The 21,586-nt window shown below is 38.9% G+C and overlaps 1 protein-coding gene across 14 annotated transcripts in view; it reads left to right on the top strand.

The window, feature by feature from the left end:
- ARPP21 (cAMP regulated phosphoprotein 21) overlaps positions 1-21,586 on the top strand; it is a 160,868-nt gene that overhangs the window by 40,069 nt on the left and 99,213 nt on the right. For 8 of the 14 annotated variants that reach the window (XM_033165972.1, XM_033165980.1, XM_033165981.1 and 5 more), the window contains exons 2-9: positions 6,023-6,198; positions 7,961-8,121; positions 8,850-8,891; positions 9,360-9,443; positions 13,000-13,150; positions 15,953-16,031; positions 19,048-19,107; positions 20,064-20,204. In XM_033165972.1, coding sequence (XP_033021863.1) covers positions 7,999-8,121; positions 8,850-8,891; positions 9,360-9,443; positions 13,000-13,150; positions 15,953-16,031; positions 19,048-19,107; positions 20,064-20,204 — 680 coding nt within the window. In that variant the 5' untranslated portion in view covers positions 6,023-6,198; positions 7,961-7,998. Of the gene's footprint in view, positions 1-5,729; positions 5,751-5,816; positions 5,937-6,022; positions 6,199-7,539; positions 7,650-7,960; positions 8,122-8,849; positions 8,892-9,359; positions 9,444-12,999; positions 13,151-15,952; positions 16,032-19,047; positions 19,108-20,063; positions 20,205-21,586 lie in introns of those variants that run through there. The other 6 variants (XM_033165974.1, XM_033165969.1, XM_033165970.1 and 3 more) reach the window with 6 other exon arrangements.

Raw genomic sequence — 21,586 nt, 5'->3', positions numbered from 1 at the left:
AACTTCATATCTAACCAGAACCTTCCCCCCAAATACTAGCAACTGAGACAAAGTAGCGCTGATAACACTAAACTGTGGTTTAGCACTAAATTGTGCACTTTCCTCTCCCCCTTTCTTTGGTCCAGCTGTAAGGAGACTGGATATTTTTGCTTCTGTTTTAAATTAAATGTCATTCATCATTATGTCTGAATTCTAAGATGTGATAATTTCAAATAAAGTTTAGAGGAAGAAAGCAGCTTTGTGAGCCATGCTTTTAAAGCTGTCTTGTTTCAGAACAAGCCAAGACTGAAAAACAGTTTGTCCAGGTTCAGAATGAAGGATAAGCTGCTGGCTGTGCTGGAGAAGTGAGCTGGTTGCTGATGAGCATGAGGTTAATTTGTGTAATGGCAAATCATAGTATAGCATTGCATTCAAATAAGGCCAATATTTAGGTGATTCAGGTGAAATAGGTAGATGGAGTTTCTTTGATCTATGTAGCTGACATATGTAGAATCATACCCCCATGATATACTGGTGACCCCGAAGTGTCTTTATGTTTTCTTCTGTTGGGTTCACGTGTTTGAGTCACCTTTTGAGCAAGAACTACTTTAGACATATCATGGCATCATTTCAGTCTGGATTAACAGGTGGAAGATCACCTGATGGAGAGGCAGGATTCAAATTCAATCAATTGAAGGAGGTTTTCTATTTAATCATTTGCCATTTCATTGCCCCAGCAGGCATATTATGCAACCCAGAACAGCAGCAAACAACCTGATGTTGGGGTGCAGTAGGCAGGGGTTAGGGTTGGCATGGCATCATGGCCAGGATCCGTTTATTAATCCATCCACCCCTTGCTGGTGAAATGTGCTCCTCTGTGGCTGGACCGCATCATACCCATTTCATGGGAGTCGCCCAGTTCTAAACCCTGTCATGGTGCAAGCCAAGCTTCCCAAGTTTCACTGGGCAACCAGGGTGAGGAGTCCAGCCAGCCAGAGACCCCAACCTGAGCTTGGGACATGTCATAGCCAATCCTCCCCTTAGACCCCTTATGGGTTTCCCACTTCACTGCGTTAATCCTGCCCAGTGCACTTATACATAGACAACATTGTTCCACCTAAAGAAGCCATAAATGTTACTTGGGGGAAAGGCAAAACAACAACAACAACAACCCAACCAAGGTTTGAGAGAAAAACTTCCTTTCCAGCCCTGTCAATTAGTGATCCGCATTGCTCAGTGAAGGATCTAACATGAGGGTGGGTAGCTCACAGGGCAAAACCACCCCAAATTCAAAATAGCCTACAGGGGAACTTTCTCATTTGCTGCTTATCGGGCCCTGCACCACTGGGCACAGCTGCCCTGCACACATTGCACCTGGAAGGGGGCTAAGTGCCACTGTCTTTCCTGGACATTTGCTTTAAAATGTTAAATTCCCCCTGAATGGGCATGTAGGACACCCCACCCCCCCAGAAGAGGATGTGTCTGAGAATTCCCGGACTTATGGCAGCCCTATCTTATGGTGGACTTTTCTTTTTTAAAGAAAGAACTGTGGGGAAAATATATTTATAAATCATCATATTGCACAATGCAGTGGAACCTCGGAAGCTGAACGCCTGTAAACTCGAACATTTCGGCTCCTGAACCATCGGAAACCGGAAGTGATTGTTTGGTTTTTGAATGATTTTCAGAAGCCGAACATCTGGTGCTGCTTCAGTGGCTTCTGATTGGCTGCAGGATGATCCTGCTGCCAATCAGAAGCCGCACCTTAGAAGTCGAATGTTTTGGAAGTCAAACCGACTTCCGGAACAGATTCCATTTGACTTCCAAGGTACAATTGTAGTTCATTTGTTCAGTTTAAGCCACCCAGAGTGGCTAGGGAAACACAGCCAGATGGGCTGGGTATAAATAATAAAATATTAAATTATTACTATTATTTGCTTATGGGGGGAAGTCCCTACAGCTGTCACCCTGAACTACCTGAACTTAGACAACACAATTATGTTCCATCTCATGGAGACAAGTAGTCTTCCCATTAATGTCTAGTACCCTAGTTCAGATAATTTACCTTTCTTTCTTTTTTTTAGGTAAGGCAAGACAGGGCAGTTGTATGACAAAAACATTATTTAATTAAAAAAGTCAATTATTATTATTTCCTTTATACATGGCATGAATGTGGATAATTCTAATGGAGCTTGACATGATCATTAGCATTACTAGCACAATTCTATGCATGTCTACTCAAATGTAAGCCCCATTGAACTCAACAAGGTGTACTCCTAGGAAAGAGGGTAAAGGATTGTGGCACATTCCCAATCTGTGGGTGATTTACCACTTCTCAAGTTTGCGGTGGCCAGGGCAGAAGATGGTGGAGGTTATCAAGGAAATTTTGGATTCAAGGCCACCCCAGATAGATAGACCCATTGGAATGTTGTGGTCTGTTTCACCTGTAGGAAAACCACTAGAAGTAGACCTGTGCCTATCAAGCTTTCTGTGGGTCTACCTGTGGCCATTGGGGTGAATGGGTTGTACTATTGGCAGAGTACTTCCCCACCAATGGAGGTGCAGATGTGCCTCATTCTGGCTCCCCTCAGCCAGCCTTCAGCAGGAGTTTGAAGGATTGCTTTAAAACTAAGCATTATTTTGTATATATTTATTTCAAAATTAGTAAACATAATGATAAGTATTTAGCCAATTTGTAGTGTGCTTTCTGAAGCTGTATAAATGCTCTTTTAAGCTTTAAATAAATGTGTTTTAGGTTTATAGCAAGCAATTAGTCTGCACTTTTATTTAGTAAGAATCTAAATAATAAATGGATTTTTTATTTATTTAAATCAATTATTTAAATTGGCCTTTTTGCATGGTGATTTGAATCAGTGATTTATACCCTAATGAGCTTAGTGCTGGGAAAATCAGGATTGTTAAAATAAATGTGGAGATTATTTATATTATTTTAACATATGAATATTTTATTTTTATATTGTTGTATCTCACCCTGGTGCACTGTGGTGAAGGGGGATCAAGAAGAAGCAACAACGAATTGATGATGATGGTGATGATGATGAGTTGAAACCCATTGAAACTCTATTCAATGAGGTACAAAGGCAGATGGGTGTAATGCTGTGGTTTTGGAAGATACCGGTAGATTAGATCTGAGTTTTAAAGGGGGGGGGGGTTGGTAGGTTGCAAATAACTGGACATTAACCCAGATTCACAAAACCAAATCACTATGGCAAAATTCTCTGAAAAGTAAGCCATAAATAACTTTACCACATTTTTAAAATATGCCTGTGTGAATTGCCTTCAAAGTTGTATCTACTCCAGACCAACAGAATTCAATGGCACTTAAACTGATTTTTGGGGCAGGCATGCCTGCTTATGCAGTTTGTAAAATCGCAATTTAATATCCTAATCTTAAATTTGTTATTTAGAAGCAAGCCCTATTGATTTTAACAGAGTTTAGTTCCAACTGAGGTACAATCTGATGTTTGTAAGCACCACTTGGGAGTAAGCACAGTGGGACTTACTCCCAGGTCAAGATGGATTTGATCATTCTTACATGGTTGGTTGTGATTGGAAGTACCGAAACTCATGAGATGTTTGAGCCCATCCCACCTGTAGCTCCTGGGGCACAAGTAGAAGCAAATTGTTAGCCAGAGAAAGTGACACACTGCAGCACTAGGGATAGGATATCATGAAAACTGAAGTGTTGAAGGATGGCATATTGATCCTTACAAAACGGGAAATAACTATGTACTTGCTGCTTGATAACCTAACCATATGGAAAGGCCATAAGATTAAGCTTTGAGTTTCTGGATGGTCAAAAAGCTAGTTCACTTAAAACAGATTTTACAAGCAATTTCTGAATGTATGTTTCATATATGATTCTTAGACATGATACTCATTATATGTTTTCTCTCCAGTGAGAATTGGGAAAAGATAGCCACAGTGGAAATAACATGCTATTTTCACATGAAACAGTGTATATTTTGAAAACTCATTGAGGAATCTGTTTCTTCATAATCAAAGCATTTAAATGCAGGTTGAAATGCAGTTCATAACAGCAGTGCATGTTTCCCCATCATGAAATACATGTGTATCGTCGTTGTTTTAGGTAACAGGGTTCATTGTATTTTGAAAAGTGGGCCCTGAAAATCTTAATGAAGTCTTATCTTTAAAAGACAAAACAAAACATGTACAGGTATCCAGACTTAGTAATATTTTTACCTGATGCACCACTTCCACATGTTTCCACTGACATGGATCTGTGGAATGCCAAAATAGAATGTTTGCTTCTTCTCCAATATTTTATATGCTTTTGAACAAGTCAATGTGTCTTTCTTGTTATAAGGCAGTGTACTGTGGGTTTGCAGTCCAATTAATGGCTCAACACTCATTCAGTCCTAACGTTTTATTACTTCTTTCAAGCAAAGCAGGCTAGTTTTATTTGGCGCCATCAGCAGCAAACAATCAACAGCTTGTAATGTCTTTGTGAGTTTATAAGGAGGCACTAGCACTTTTGCAAAGAGCTTTGAATCTTGGATTGGTTTATTAAACGGCTCTTGAACAAACACTCCTGATTCTGGTCCAGCATGGAAGTCTTTTGATGGATTGTGCTTTTCGCAATTATTTTTCTCTCCCCATGTCATAAAATCAGGGAAGCACAATGCGGATTTTATTTTGTTTTCTTTGGAGCTTAGAATGTTTCCAGTTCATTTTCTTACTACTTGGTAGGGTTTTTGTTGGGTTTTTTTTAGCGAGAAAGGATAAGCAGTGATGAGTTAATCTGTAATTGGTTTGTTCTCAAGGTGCTGCGGCCACTCCATTGCTTCAACAGCAACTGCATTAAGTTTTCCCCCACCTCCAAGGACAATTACTGTGTTGCTACTAATAAGTCTCAGCCGAGGAGGGAGTAGATAACATTTACTGTTGTTGCATATAAAACAGAAGAGGTGAGAGTAACGCATTTACTTCATGGCAATTTGTCTGAGCAGCTCTCAGCATAATAAGAGATTAGAATATGGAATTATTTTTTTTTATTATATAATTAGAATATGGATTGGGGGGAAATAAAAACTCTTCTTTGTAACAGTTATTGAAATAATTGTTTGTGCTTCATTTGGACAACAGAACTGGTCCATTTTACAGTTGTTGCCACTGTTCACGATTTAATCCTGCTCTAGAAACTGCTGTGCTGTGTATTTCCTGGCTGGTGACATCTCCTTTCCTAAAGATTTAATGAAGGTTTAAGTGGTTGGGCTGTCAGATTTTCAGTCAGTTGCCAAATCCAGCTCTTGAAAAGGCAGCCCATGATATTTAAGTACTTTGTAAATGTTTCTATTTTCCTGTTAACCTCTCACTTTTCTTTTTAACCAAATGCCCATTTGGTAGCAACATTCGGTATAAACATAGCGTAATGCATTTTTTGAAGCAACTGTGCCTTCTGTCTCTCTCCCTAAGCAATCTCTCTCCCCCCCTTCACATCCCACGTTATTCTGACTTTCCCCCTAATTTCCATTGCTCAGAATTGTTAACTCTCTCTTAGCCATTTTTAATGGCTCTATCTTATTACAATCGGCTCATTTATACCTGCTGCTGAGGTCACTTTAGGAAAGAAAAGCAAAGGAATAGTATTAATTCTGAAAATTGAAGCTTTAGTTACAGCAGAGACATTATTATTTTTTCTTTAGTGGCAATATTGGTTTCCACTGAGGCAAAGATGAGCCTTTTTTAAATGCAAAGTGCTAGAATTCACTAAAAAGGTTAAAACTGAAGTGAGTAATCTTCGGCACATAATATGCAATTGTTAATTTTAGCTCCGTGCGTAGGAGCTGTTATGACTTGAACAGCCGGCTCTAGCCTTCATTAGAGGAGAAGCACACAGTTTTTTGAGACAGGTGGAGCTGGATCAAGCTGTGAAACTGATTTGCTTGAAGCTGGTCATTAGTGTTAGAAATCTGGTCTCTATTTTATCTTTTAACCCTACCATGATTATATCTATTATTATTGGTATTTACTTTTTGTCTTCCCTCCCCCTCCCCACCAGGTTGATGACGATGATCTGTCAAACTCTTTAAAGGAACAGCATGGAGATTGGCACTCTGAACTGTTAAATGGGGTCATGGGACTCACATTGTCATTGATCACTTGTGTGGATTTAACCAGTGAGGAGCAGCATCAGCAACTGATAGAAAAGCATCAAGAATTAACACAGCACTGAAGGTAAACAGCTTCTTTTTGTTAGGTACCCGTTGGCAGAAGGAGGTATAATTTCTGTGGATTTGTGCCATGCCCATAACCCACACCAGGTCTGTGAGCATGTTGCACCTCTGGAGTACATACCAAGCAACAGGGATAATGGTTATGATTCAGGTAACATATGGTGTTGTATTTGAATTTATGAGAATGAATGGCTTAATTTCAGATATGAATGCTCTGCAAATTAAACGGAGCAGCTGTAGGGGAAAGTGTGTGTGTGTGTTCTGAGAAAAGAAAATGTAATAACATGACAGTATAACACAATAGCTTAGATAAAGAATGGGTTTGTTTGATTGTTACCAACCTCCTCTCTAAATCATGCAACTTTTGCCCCAGTGTTCACATATATTTATCTTGTAAGTTTTGGTTTGTGTGTGTGTGTGTGTGTGAAAAAAAAACATTCATTGTTCAAAGCCCCAATTCTTTTCACAAATCATGTTCCCCTTGAAAATTTAATTATGGAACAAGACCCTTTGTGATCTTTCTGTTAAACTTGACAAAGTAAATGCAGCCAGGATAAATGTATACCCAGTTTTCGGATTTTCTTTATTTAAAAAAACAACAACCCTCAACGCACATTGTATTTTCCTTTTGAAATAAACAAAGAGAGGCAGCATTACAAAGATCTATTCAGTGTTAATTGCAAACCTGTGAAAGAAACAATATGAAGACTCGGTTTATCTAATAACCGTTATTAAATTGTGAGAAGGGCAAATACTGAAACCTGTTTCGAAATAACTCCCTCTTCTCTACCACACTTAATTTTCTTCTTAAGATTTCTCTTTCCAAAAAGTAAAATAAAAAGGCATTTGGGGGGGGGGTAAGAGAAGAACAAAAAGTGCTAAATTATTCATGAGATACATCTGACAACTGATCAGTAGCGGAGGTGTTCGGAGCTGAGGGGTTTTTCATGGGGAGGAAGAGGGAAAATAATAATAGGGTTTAACTTTGAAAAGCCGTATTGAGCGCCTTTGCAGCACACAAATGTGAGCTGAGACGAACGCAGTTAAGATATCTTCATCAGAGCTTCCCTGCCAAGGGCTTCTAGGAGGATTTTTAACTGTGCTGGAGAGTGACATGGGGTTTGGAGGAGGCTCATGGTTTTTATAATGGAGCTGTCAATTTGATGGCTTGAAATGGTGACAATGAGGGTTTTATTGCCAAATTTAGAATTAATGTTTATGTTGAGTTCCTCTTCATCCAGGGCTTAATTTCTCCCTTTCTTGTGGGGAGTGCTTATAACCTTGTTGTGTGTACACAGGGGGAAATGACTGACTGGTAGAGGTGTGGATAAGTTTTTTTTTAAAATTTTCCAAAAAGCGATTGACAGTCTAGCGGAAGGTCTGGTCTGCTTGACGCCTCCCCAACAGAAAAGCACGAATAGGTTATCGTTTATTTGGTCCATCACCTACGTGGTAAAAGAATTCATTTCCATCCCACATCCCTAGCTGTGGGACAAAAAGGGTAGGGGGAGGAATTTCACGTCCGTATTTTCTGCCACAATGAGTACTTGAAAGCAAGCTGTTCTACTTCTTAGCTTTTACACAATTCAACGTTCACCTAGAATACTTCAGTCCATTGCCGTCTGCTGAATTGCATTGCCCTAATTCTTGAGTTTCTTGCTGTGCTTTGTTAGTTCATCATGGAGGAAATAAAAATATCTCTCATGGGAATCAGATGGCAAATATCACCTACTATTTTGTTTTTTAATGTCTTGACCTTTCAGGTCATCAAATCTTGTTCTATTAATTTCTACCTGGGAGAATGTCTGAGCAAGGTAAAACAGAAGACGCTGGAAACGAGCAAGACTCAGCCATCTCCCTACAAGAGAATTGCATCCATAACTCAGAGGTAGATGAAAAAGATGAAAATGGCAAATCAGACCAGGTAAGAACAAAAAGTGACTTTTCTGTTAAACTACTGGACTTTTAAAAAGCAATTTTGTCATTCTTTAATTTTTAAAGATCTTCTCCACACCCATTTTGAGTAGGTATTGCATGTCTTAGATTTTCCGTTTCAGTTCTGGAAAATCTGTATTTTTCTGTACACTGAATTCATCACTAAAATTGTTGCGTTGGATGAACACAAATAAATGCATATCAGATCAGTTCCTAGCTATGCAAAAAAGAGGAAACTGCTTATATTGTAAGAACCCATTGGGAAACACTTATGAAAGTGGAAAGGAGGAGAAGAAAAGTTATCAGCACCACTGTGTATAGATAGAACTTTTGCAGTGCCTATTGTCTCTGGCTTCAGATTGCTATGAAAAGAAATATTTTTTTTAAAAAAACAACAACAATAAAATGCCACACTGCTTTGAATTTTCAAGGAGAGATGAAAACAAAGGGGTTTCAGAGGGTTTCTTTAGTCTTATGTTGTAAAAATAATGCTTTTATGTGCGTATAAAAATGGAAATGATTTTGGCTGGTTACCACCAGTGATATTGATGCTAAGGCTCCTTAGGGAGTCATTCTAAGGTCCACAAGTTACCAAGTTATCTGACAATCACCACATGAAACTGGTACTTCATGAATGATTTAATGAACTTGCTGCTATCCCTGTAATGCGTATTCTCCACCCATAGACATGCATAATTTGTCACTTGCTGTTTGCAGAAACGAGGTGCTAACCAGAACCAGCAGAAAAAGAGATTCAAGGTAGAGATTTTGACTACTTTCTCAGAGCCACGATAAACTAGCTGGGGATGGAAAGGTGCATGTATATATTATGAAAGCGTATTCCTATTTTTTTTTCATTCGTGCAATAGTTAGTTACAATAAGGTTAGTGGACTTCCTTGAGTTATTAGCTATTTACTTTATACAGTGTAAATGCTTAAGATCCTTTTTCATTTGAACACCTGCATTTTGGTGGGAACTTCCATTTTATATTAAATTCTGCATAGGGATTACATTATTTGCAACCGTCACTATATCTGTGTTCTACCTCGTGCCATCCCAGCAACACAGAACCCCATGTCAGTGAAACAATATTTTTCCCTACTTTGAGGTCTATCTCTTTACTTTTTTATTTTTTGAAACACAGTGAGGAAGACTAGTACACACACACACACACACACACACACACTGGTATTCAAAAGTGATTTCCTTATTCTTCTCTATTTCAGTCAGGAGGGAAGGGTAAACTGGTCCGAAGTCTCGCTGTCTGCGAAGAATCATCCCCTCGTCTGGAAACAGAGAATGACAACCAGGTATCTAAGACCAAGCCATTAACTGCATGGTTAACTTTTCATGTGCATGATGGCATATTTGGGCTTTAACTGCATTTATTGATTTTGGGAAACCAAAATCACCTTTCACAAGAGCATACTTTATAATTATTATTTTAGAAGTTGTCTGGTTTTTAGCGTGTACTTATTTTGAAATAAATGAGTAGCTCTACAGTATGTCACAGGGTGTTATTTGCTCTCTCTCTTTTCCAGACCCCCTGAAAATTTCAACAAATGGAAAAGAATTCAAAAGAATTCAGATTAATTATTTTTTAAAAAATTCAAAAAAAAGATAGAATTGTTATTTTCTCTAAGGCTATCTCTTGTAAGACTACACCAGACATAGTACTGAGTTCACTCTGGCATCTAAGTCATGCAAGGTCCATGTATCAGTTCCCCGGAACCTATTTCACAGTAACATCCAAATTCTTGACACTTTTAAGTCAGAATGATCTAAAATACAGTGCATTGTATTCCATATGGTTCATTCTTCTGATTCTTGGTGCCAGTTTTCCAACTGCAAAGCATGTGTTTGATTTAGTCTGTATTGGTGTTGTATACCATTTATTCCAAAGAAATAAATATATGGATCAAATCAGGAAAATTTGATCTAAGAGACTTTAGAATTTTGCAAAACCTTTCTTCTACACTTATCGCAAAAAAGGAACGAAAAACAAAGAAAAGCTTACATTGTCTGCTTATAAAAGCAAATTTATCAAGAACATAAACCAAAAAAGTAAGCTTCTTGCCAGTATTTCTTACTTGAAGACTCAGACATTATTTGAAGAATGAGATCAGCCATAGAGAGGGAGAGGAGACAGAAAACGAAAGATGAACTCTTGTTAGCACAAAATAATTCTCACATTTAAGTGTACTTTCTAAGACTTTCCGCTACTAACTTGAAATGAAACAAATCAAACTCTCCTCTTTGGACTCTTTACTACGGAGAGTTTTATTTTTTTGAAAGACCAAAAAACCCACCACCCCATATCTTATTGCGCTGTGGGGTTTTTGTACTTTCTCGCTGCTCTACAATGACAGTTTATGCAGTAGGACACTAGATAGATTATTTTATGAGTTGTGGGTAAATATTTTGAGAGGGGGAAGAAACAATACTATGACACATTGACTCAACTTGCATATAAGAAATGTATGGCTTTTGTTCTGCATTTAATTTGTGTTTTCTATCGTTTTAAATGGAAACTGAAAGGAGGAGAATATAATATTGCAGTATATTCAATGTTGCATGGTAGTTACTGATGTACTCTGCAAAAAAAAAAGGGAAAAGGAATTTTATACACTTCAGAGGCTAGCAGGTTTGGAGGTAAAGACTAGATACCTCTTCCAATGGTGCAATCCTATGCATGCCTACTCAAAACTAAATCCCATTGAGTTCGATGTCACTTCTAGGTTAAGTGTATATTTAGGATTTCAGCCTAAACTGCCCACAAAGCAAAGCAGAACAAGGCTGGGATTCACATTTCTTCTGGTTCCTGCCACTGTTTCGTCCAGTACTAGGGAGAACGATTTGAGTATAATGTAAAGAATGCAGGGATTAAAATACTTTCTGCCACCAAAGTCTCCTCTTTAAGGATTATTGGCTTTTTATAATTAGATGGGAAGTATACTTGATTTAAAACTTTATAATGGTTACCATTGCACTAGGAAAGTCAGAGGTGTGCTCTCCTTTGTGAGCTGATTGAAGGATACTGGAAAGGTTGGGCCAATGGAAATTGTTTTTCTTTCTCTTTTTCTCTAAGTTAATTTGGATTTTTTTTCTCTCTGTTAGTTTATTTTAACTGTTTACAAAGCACAGGGTCTAAATTACCAGAGAATGTATGGTACATTGCCAGTACTACAGATTGTACTACAAACCTAATGTTTGTATTATATTTAAAAAATTTGCCTTGATTTTCCTGTGTAGGAAAAAAAAATCTTGTTACCTGTATTACTTGATCATGAAAGCTTATCTGATCGCACACTTTGTCCTTACTTTAAAGGAATGTTGCCTCTAATGTTATGATATTGGTTTATCAGTGTATTATTGCAAACTGAACATCTCCTGTTGTTCGCTAAACTTTTCCTGTATGAATGTACTTATCAACGTTGTAATTTTACTATTGAGTAAAAAAAAATCAATAAAAAGTGAATATAAGAAACAAACAATATATTGTTTTCACGACTCTGCAGCACTTCTGTGTGTGTTTATTTCAAATGCAATGAATATGTAGAAATGGTATGTTATATGTATGGCACAAAGTATATTTGCTGTATGCCTACATGTCTGTTTTAGACTGTATGTAAAGTCTGTCTTCCTTTCCATCCCCTGTAAAAATGCAAGTGCACTATAACTATCATTTTGACTCCAGGATAATAGAGTGTACATAGCAGAAGCAATTCTAATTGTTTCCCTTAATTGAACAACACAATTGCACTTTTATCAGCTTGCCAGATTACTTGCAGGGAGCTTACCGCAAATTCAGACAGAGCTACTAACTATAAACCATGCATTTTCACTTGTGTATTTCTCCCCAATAATCTTCAGTTCAATTCGCAATACCTTCAGAATCACGGAACCTAAGTTAACATAAAGTTATGTCCACTCCAGTGATTTCAACGACGATTATGTACATAATTGTCTACTGTATTGAGTTCATAAACAGTTAACCTCCCCCCACTGTTCAAAATTTTATAACATATTCCCTAAGAACTACACTTATATTCAATGCTGGTCCTACTCAAAGTAGACCCATTGAAATTAATGAATATGACTAACCTAGGTCCATTTCAATGGGTCTGCTCTAAGTAGGACTGGCATTGGATAGAACTCATTCAGATATATTTCAATGTGCTAGTTGATGGATCTAGCAATACAAGATTAATGTTAACGTTATTGGGACCCCATCAGTGATACATATATTTATAGGAGGAGTGGACATTTGAGTTATTTGTAATCTAATATGCAGACTTAACTGCAGCACTTGACCAGCAGCAAGTTCTAACTTCTTAATTCTAACTAGGTGTCACCAATTTCCTTATTTCAATTTTAAACAGAAATAAATTAAGAGGTTTTAGGTGCCTCAGTCATCAGTCCATTTACTTTGAAAGACATTACCTTGATTCCAGTGGGATGTATTTTATGCCTAAGCTTTTGATCCTGAAGATCTTAGTTGTAACCCCCTCATTCCTGAGTACTTTTTCTTAGGCACTTTTACTTAAAAGTGCTTCCCACTGAGTCCAGTGGGATCTGCTTCAAGGAAATTATAATTAATCTGAAGCAAATAAATTAGGATATATTCAGAATTAAATCCTAATCCTCTGAGGTATATAAACGACATAAACTATATAAGTAGCAGGAAGCAAAATAAATACCGGGAAGGAAAATTTGTCCCTAAGAGTACAATTCTCTCTCCCCGCCTTAATATTAAGTTCACAGAAGACAGTTTGGCTTCAGCTTTTCTAAGCATGCACTTCGTAATGCATTTTGGAAGCCAAGTTTCCTGAATCTGGCCCTAAATTATTATATTTTTTTCAACAGGAATCAATACAACTGCAGCTTTCAAGTTTCCCCAGCCTACAAGAAGAGGATAAATCTAGTAAAGATGACTCTGAGAAAGAAAAAGAAAAGAATAAAAACAAAGAGAAAGATAGAAACAGTGAAAAACCCAAGATAAGAATGTTATCAAAAGGTGAACAAAAATATTTAAGTCGTTATTCAGTCATCTATCATAGTCATGTATGAAGACGTTTTTGAACGCAAGAATGTATTTGCTTGTTTTGTTGCTTGTATATTTGATATTCTGTATACGTCTGTGGGGTTGTAGTGTATGTATTTGTTTATACATTGTTTGTGGAATGTATGCAGTATGTCTCTATTATCTAACGAGCCTGCACAGTTTCTGACCCACAAACTCAAATGCAAAGCCAATTGTCAGGGGGCTGCCATTGCAAGTGGGCAAGGAGTTGCCAGGGCCTTTTCAGTATCGTCAGCCCCCGCCTCCGTTGCTGAGCAATTCCTCCTCTTCCAGTGAGGAAGGTGGCAGCAGTCCCTCTAGTGGAGAGGGAGAGTTGGGAGCAGGAAGTAGGAGTCAGGGCTCTGACAGGGGAGAAGAGCCCTCGCACCAGACAGGGGCTGGAAAAGAGGCACCTCTTCCACCTCCCCACTTGCGCAGGGGGGAAAGGCGCAGGGGAGGGAGGCGGGGGTTCCACATCCCACGCCTTTTATGCTGGACAAAGAACCGGAAGGGGCCATTCCCGGACTCTGCCGAAGGATGAGCTGTAAGGTTTTCAGTGGCTGCTCATGAGTAACCAGGCTGACGCAGAAACTTTTAAAACTAAGTTTCTTTATTGTGCAGATATATACAGTGCAGCTAAGAAAAACACGTCCAGCTCCCAACTCTCCCTCTTCACTAGAGGGACTGCTGCCGCCTTCCTCACTGGAAGAGGAAGAATTGCTCAGCAGCGGAGGCGGGGGCTGACGATACTGAAAAAGCCCTGGCAACTCCTTGCCCGCTTGCGATGGCAGCCCCCTGACACCAATCCATGTATGCTAGACTTCCAGGGGGCTTCATTAAACACTCTGGTTTGACTTGCTGCCTGGAACTGCAAAAGCAAGGGAACTGTGAAGAAATCTGCTGGTCGTAATATATGGCCAGTGGTCTCTGTTCAGATTGGAGGGTCACACATACTGCTAACCTCAAATTTGAATAAGTGACTGCATTAAGAGGGAGGATTAATTATTCAGCTTTGGGGAGGACAGTACACTTGTTCACTCACCTCTTTCCCCCACTCCCACCCAATGTCCCTGGAATGAGATCAGTGTTGGACCTCGGGTTCGGGCAATCGCTTCCTCCCCTAATTCACTGTAGAGAAAAAGTAACCACAACCAAACCATATAGGGGCAGCTTTCATGCAGTGTATGTTTGTATGTGGTGCATGTACACAATTATTGTATGTGATTGCAAGGAGCCAACTTAAAATACTGCAGGAAAATGGATGTAAGAATAGCTACCCAGTTTTGCTAACACATGCCATATAATTTGTTGTTAGCAGCACACCACACTCTAAAGCCAATGTCCATATTTTCATGCTGACTCGGATCCATGATCATTGATAGCAGTTGGGTGGAAGGGCAGGTGCCTACAATGAGTTCTTCCCAATAAGTAGAAAGGGGAAGAGTGGGACCTTTTGCAACTGCAGATATTTATATCTCTGCAAATAACCAGTGTTGCCCTTTGGAGGGGAGTTATCACTGCTCTTGCGGAGTCTTCCATATGTGTTGAGTGAGATCGAAGCACAGAAACTTGTTGCTAACAGAGCCCTTGTCTTTTTATATATTGTTCGGAAATTGACTTAAGTCTTAAATATGAGTTAGTATACAATTAAATTGCCTGCCGCATTTTAAATGTCACGCATGAAATGTGCAAGATTATCAACAGATGGCTGGTTTATTTGTGGTTATCCAATCTTGCCCAGTTTATTTACAATAGGTTTTTTTTTGAATGAAGTTTTGTTCTCATCTCTATGGACAATGTTAGAAATCCATTGTGAATTTTTTTTAAAAAAAGTGCATTTCATCGCTATCTGCACATACACACACGTCGCTGCTTCCCAGTGTTGCATGATACAGATTCTTATTCATATCCAATATCATTCTATCGATACCATGCAACAAGTGGCTTGGAACGCAATCTGCAAGGCACTTTGCCAGTGTAATGACGTTTAAATGCATCATGTGATGTTATAAATGGGTGCTTTATGGATTGTCAAAAAGGGTGTATACTTCATTGGTGAATGGAGTAAAATGAATCAGTCTGGCTGAAGCTGGACAGAATGTTAAAAAACACCCTGCTGTCTTCGGGTATTTGGGGATGTGCAATATCCCTCAGAGAAATGTGCTAGTCTTTTTAAAAGACTTCTGTTTTCTTCAAAATTCAGTTCCTTCAGTAGATGCCTCCACATTCACACTGAAATTTTGCTCTGAGTGAAATTCAGTGCAGTTCTAGATCAGCAGTTCTAGATGAATACATTTATAAGATGGTCAGGAAAAAAATCCCACATTGTGTTCAATCAACTCCTCAAAGTGGTTCTGATTTGTCATTTTCTATCTCACTCATGGTTGACCAAACAAAACTAATTATGTCCAAAACTTCCCTGGTATTTCACACATACACACATGCACAATATTAACAGTTCAAATAGTTGGAAAGGCTTTAGGTGGATCTATAAACCCCTTGTATTATTCTAAAGCACAGCACTTTAAATTAATATCCACTTGTACTTGTTGCTTGTAGCTGTTGGTACAGTGAACATAAAGGACAGGTACCCTCCCACTGTTCTGTGGGGTATTTTTGCTGATGCAAGTCACAGCCTGCATGTGTTAGGTATTCTTTTAGACAGCTGGAGAAGGAGAAAACTTTCCTCCACACAATGGCTTTAATTTTTTTTCTACCTTAAAAAAATGAAACTATTAGTAATGTATGTTTTTTCAGACTGCAGCCAAGAGTACACAGACTCAACAGGCATAGATTTGCACGAATTTCTGGTTAACACATTAAAGAATAATCCCAGGTAAGCATGCCTTTTTTGTGTGTGGCTTGAAATCTTAGCAATTGGGAGCAACATGGTGTTAGTTCTAGAGTGGTCATGGTGTGGAAAATAATACCTATGCTGCCATGAAAGCATATTGATTTTTAGCACAAACCCCTATAAGTACTCCATAAGCTTTCCCTTTCCCCATAGTTCTAATTCCTTTCTCGGGGAGTTAGCCACTTCCATCCACACACCTCTCTTCCGAGACATGCAACAGAGCATCTAAAAACCCACAGCCATCTATGTCAGTGTTTCTCAAACATAGCCGTACTGCAAGATGTGATGTGGGCACTGTCATGGCAGCCAAAATCAACATCTATCACAACCATCTGTGATCATGTAATCACACATTGTCAACAATGTAAGGCTAATGCCCAGTGAACATAAATGGCTAGTGATATGGGGAGCCAAGTAAAAAAAACAAACCCTTGTGTGTTTGGTGGAGTTAGGATTCAGAGACCTGGTGGGGACAGGCAGAGAGGTTTAGAATACAGATACCCAATAAGGAGGAGCCCAGCTTAAAATATTTGTTTCAGATCCCAGGATAAGCAGAAATACTGACTAGGCTTATGCTGTCTGTGTTTTGTCATAAAACTAAACTGTGGTTTAGGGCTACAGGCTACAGGTGGTGACTGGAAGAAGGAGGGTGTGGGGCCAGGTTAGGTTTAGGTTAGGTTAGATTAGGATACGTTGAAGATGTGTATATGTTGCTGAAAGAAAGAGTTTACACTGTTATGAAACTAAGCTTATGAACCATCACTGAAACCGTTATGTTCTGTAAGAAATAAGACCTCTTATTGTTGAGCTAAGAAAATATCGTTGTTCATTTGGTCCAGCGAGTTATATAGGCTCTTGAGGAGGTGAACTCAGGGAAAGGACAAAACTGACCTGCAGGGTGATAGTTTGTGTCTTGGAGTTCCCTCAGGAGGGGCTAGCGGGCGGAAACCCTGGTATTGCCACAGAGTTGCTAAGAGGGCTTAGCTAACTGATATAGTGAGGGGATCTAATGAAAGAGAGACCCCGAACTGTAGGCAAAGGAGAGGTTAACCCCTGAAGCCCTGAGCAGAGGATATAACCGGCCACGGCCTCTGGACAGGAAAACTCCCGTTACTAAGAGATTCCCAGATTATTAATAAAGGGAAGTGAAATAACAGACGGACCTCAGAGGGACAGGTGGGGGCATTGTAATTTGACCCAGAACACCTGATTAAAAATTCACTTAGTAACGAGGGGAGAGTCTGAAGTGGAGGTTCGCCTCATTAATTAATTAATCGCATTAATGTCTTGGGCACATGTACCACACACCCCACCCTCATTACAACATTTGTTTCCTGTTTGGTCAAATCATAGGTAAAACTAACAGCAACAACTATTTCTACCCAATATTTCCTATTTTGGACATGATGACAAACTGTGATTTGTTGAAAATAAGAAGTGAATGCTTTCAGTCTCCTTGTGGTCACACAAGATGATAAGGATTGTGGGGGTGGGGGAAGTGAATAATAAGTTCATGTACTGAACTATGGCTCAGCATAGCATATGTTTTTTGCCATTGAAATGGTTAATCATGCTTCAGCCTGGTACCAGTTCTTGAAACAGAATATAATAATCTGTTCACTTGGTGAGGCTGGGGGCTGCAATGCAGACAAGGTCCTGTGAACATTTTCAGTCTCTTAACTGCTACACCTTAGACACTCTTACACAGGGGTCAGCAACCTTTTTCAGCTGTGGGCCGGTCTACCGTCCCTCAGACCTTGTGGGGAGCCAGAATATAGTTTTAATAATAATAATAATAATAATAATAATAATAATAATAATAATAATAATAATAATAAATGAATTCCTATGCCCCACAAATAACCCAAAGATGCATTTTAAATAAAAGCATGCATTCTACTCATGTAAAAACACCAGGCAGGCCCCACAAATAACCCAGAGATGCATTTTAAATAAAAGGACACATTCTACTCACGTAAAAACATGCTGATTCCCAGACCGTCCGCGGGCCAGATTGAGAAGGCGATTAATAGTACTATACATTTTTATAGTATATCATAATGCACAATGATGAATGAATAAATAATTTTGATGGCTTCTAATTTGATGCAGATTGCAATTTCTAATCCAAGAAAGATTAGAAATCTCTAGTTCTCAGTTTCTGACAATTATCTAAACCTCACTATTATTATCATTAGCATTACCCCATGGATAATCCCTCTAGATATTACTGAACTATAATTCCTACCGGTGTCAGCATGGTCCGTGGTCAGTGATTATGTGAGTAGTGATTTGGAGGGTCATAGACTAGCAGCACACACACACACCCAGCTGCAATACATTATTTCAGAATCAAATAATGAGGGCTTGGATGCAAAGGACTATGCACATTAGGAGAAAATGTATTAGCATTGTTCTGTGGACACCTGCAGAAGAAACAAAATAGAAAATTCTTTCCAGTAGCACCTTAGAGACCAACTGAGTTTGTTCTTAGTATGAGCTTTCGTGTGCATGCACACGAAAGCTCATACCAAGAACAAACTCAGTTGGTCTCTAAGGTGCTACTGGAAAGAATTTTCTATTTTGTTTCGACTATGGCAGACCAACACGGCTACCCACCTGTAACTGGAACCTGCAGAAGAGGTATTGGGAAACTAAATATAGCAGGGGTTGCATTACAACATGGGTGGCCACCATGAGACACTCCTGAAGCTGGATTCCCAACCCATCAGTCACCACCACTATAGCCAATGGTTAGAGATAACAGGGTTGTACCCCGAAAGCTCCTGGAGGGCCACAGGATTATCAGCCCCCCGCCATCAGGATGTGAACTGTAATATCTTCGCAAAGTAAACAAGTACTTCATAAACAAGTACTTGGGTTTGTTGTAAAGGGACAGAGCAAAGAGACATCAAAATTATTTCAGTAGTTGTAGTCCTCTGCCCCCACCACCAAAAAAAACCCCTGAGTAGTGATTTTCTTATTATTTTCTTAACAGGGATAGAATGATACTGTTAAAACTGGAGCAGGAAATTATTGATTTTATCAGTGACAACAGGTAAGTTAATTTTCAGTATTGATTTCTTGTTTGCTGACTCTTGTCTGTACCAGGCACTCATAGACTTTCGTTTTGAGCAATATTATTGCAATATGAAAATACAAAGCTTTTAACGAAATGAATGTCTTTAGTAATTATTCATCCCTAAGGAATTAGGTAAACGTCTTTAGTATGGATCCTTAATTGTGTTGTGCTGGTTTCATTGGCAAATGCCCCCAGACAGTCCTATGTTTTCAGAGCTAAAGAAGGAGGCAGCAATTGCTCCAGACCTACAGACTTTTGGGAGACTAAGGTTCAAAATGCTCCTCTGTCCCAGTGCAAAGTTTGGGCATTCTCACCCCACAGGGTTCAAACTGAGTCAAAGGAGATAACTTCACATATACCCACCAGAACCCTTTGGAGGAAGAACGGGATACAACTAAATAATTACTGCTAAATAGTTATTTCTGAGCTCTGCTGCTCAAATTATTTCTCATGTACAGTTACCATTAATTTCAAAGGAGTTTGCATAAGCTATTTGAAATAAAAAGAGATTGTTTGATGCAATTGTTTGTTTGATGCTAGTCAGAATATACCTACCTGCCTGTTTGGGCAAAACACGATCCAGTATCTCACTATAAACAATTCAATTTCTTCCCTTCAACAATTTTAATAAAGCTATAAGATAACGCAGGTTGTTTTGTTCATAAAAAGCAATAGCTTAAAACATTTTGCATATTTATATTTTAAACACAGACTTGACACATGCAGAATATTGGGATGGATGACTGGGAGAGTTATTGTTAAAGAAACTAATGAAAATTGCAGACTTGGCATACCAGATCTGACAACTGCCCATTAACGAATGTTTTAAAAGATCATGGGTGGTTGGTGGTTGTTGTTTTAAAAAGTGGACTGCTATTGTTCCATCATGTCAGAGGCTACATCATATTGAGCCCGTTGACGTTTTGTTCCAGTAATCATTATAAAAAGTTCCCCCAGATGTCGTCATATCAGCGAATGCTAGTGCACAGAGTGGCAGCTTACTTTGGCATGGAACACAATGTGGATCAGACTGGGAAATCTGTAATTATCAACAAGACCAGCAATATGAGAATGTAAGTGCCACCTCACTGTTCTCCTTCTATTCCCCTTCGCTAAGAATCGGTTGAAGTGCATTTCCTTTATCGCATCCCAGGTGTTTCTTCCTTTGTTCTTTGATTCTATTTGAGTAATACATTTTTTTAAAAAAATATTTATTTTACCATTCATTCTCATGTGGAGTCTCATTATGCCTGTCCTTGGAAGAACACTGAGGACATGAAATATGTCGAAGCAAATCAATCTAACTGTTGTTTGTTGATAAGAAAGCTGTGCCGTGCCTCTGGAATGGAATGTTGTATTTCCTAGCCCCTCATTACTGCCGTAATGTTGGAGCGTAGAAAAAGTAAATTGTTGACTATTCTTTTTGGAGTAGTGCAAACTATTATGTGTAATACTTCTCGAAAGGTTAAATGTACTGTGTGGCATCCCCCCCTTTCTTTTTACAGGACTCTCCTTTTGAACAATGAGTTCCTTATCTGGTTTCCACTTTTGTTCTTCCAATGCAACGTTTTTCCATATATATCATTACCCTTTCACAGCTGAGAAACTGTCTTTGAATTAATTCACTTTGCATAATAAATGAGCTAAGAGCATCTGTTGTGTAGAAAATGGGCATCAAAAAATGCAAAGAGTTGCTTCTTATATCACAGGGTAGGCAGGAATGCATTCGTTTAATCCTTTTTCTTAAAAAATGTTTATCCAGTTCCACCTCAATAGGTACCCAAGGCAACTCGCAACAAGAAGGCACAGACAACCTTTTTAAAATGACAATACCACAATACACACTAATGTCTGATGCCTAATGGTGCAATCTTAGAGTGCAGTCCTTTTATGATCAAGCTGCTTTGCAATCGCTCTGTTGTGTGTGCTGAACTCTGGTGGATGCAGGTTCTGTTAATTTCAGCGGAGGCAACTGAAAGCTGCTGTTTGATTTGCTACTAGAATTAAAATAAATTAAGCACCCCATGAAGATGAAGGAATTCTGGATTATTTGGTGTCCCTGCTTCTCTAAGAAATCACTGGATGAAGCAAATAATGGAAACTTGTTTTGTCCTGCATGAAATTTCAAGTCTGCATCCAAAGAATGGGATGCTTTATTCAGATCAATGTCTGAAATTTAGCCCCTATACCCCCTTCACTTATTAGCCCTTTATTGCCTTAGTTCATTAGTTCCTGTTTCTTAGTTCCTATTTCTTAATTTCTTACCTTCTCTGCTCCTTCCTTCATACTGTTTTCCTCTGGCTCCCTGTTCCTATTTTCTCTGCTTCTTCAAAGTTTTCAGCCTGATAAACTAAGCTCTCCTGTCCCTAGCTTTGTGAGTTCCTAATGCAACCCAAACTGACAACTTTCGTTGCAGGACTTAAGAGAAACTGGACTGCAGACATTCTGACAACAT

The sequence above is a fragment of the Lacerta agilis genome, chromosome 12, assembly GCF_009819535.1.
Source record: "Lacerta agilis isolate rLacAgi1 chromosome 12, rLacAgi1.pri, whole genome shotgun sequence".
NCBI lineage: Eukaryota > Metazoa > Chordata > Lepidosauria > Squamata > Lacertidae > Lacerta > Lacerta agilis.
Note: the sequence above shows the minus strand (reverse complement) of the source record. Positions and strands in the feature narration are given on the sequence as shown.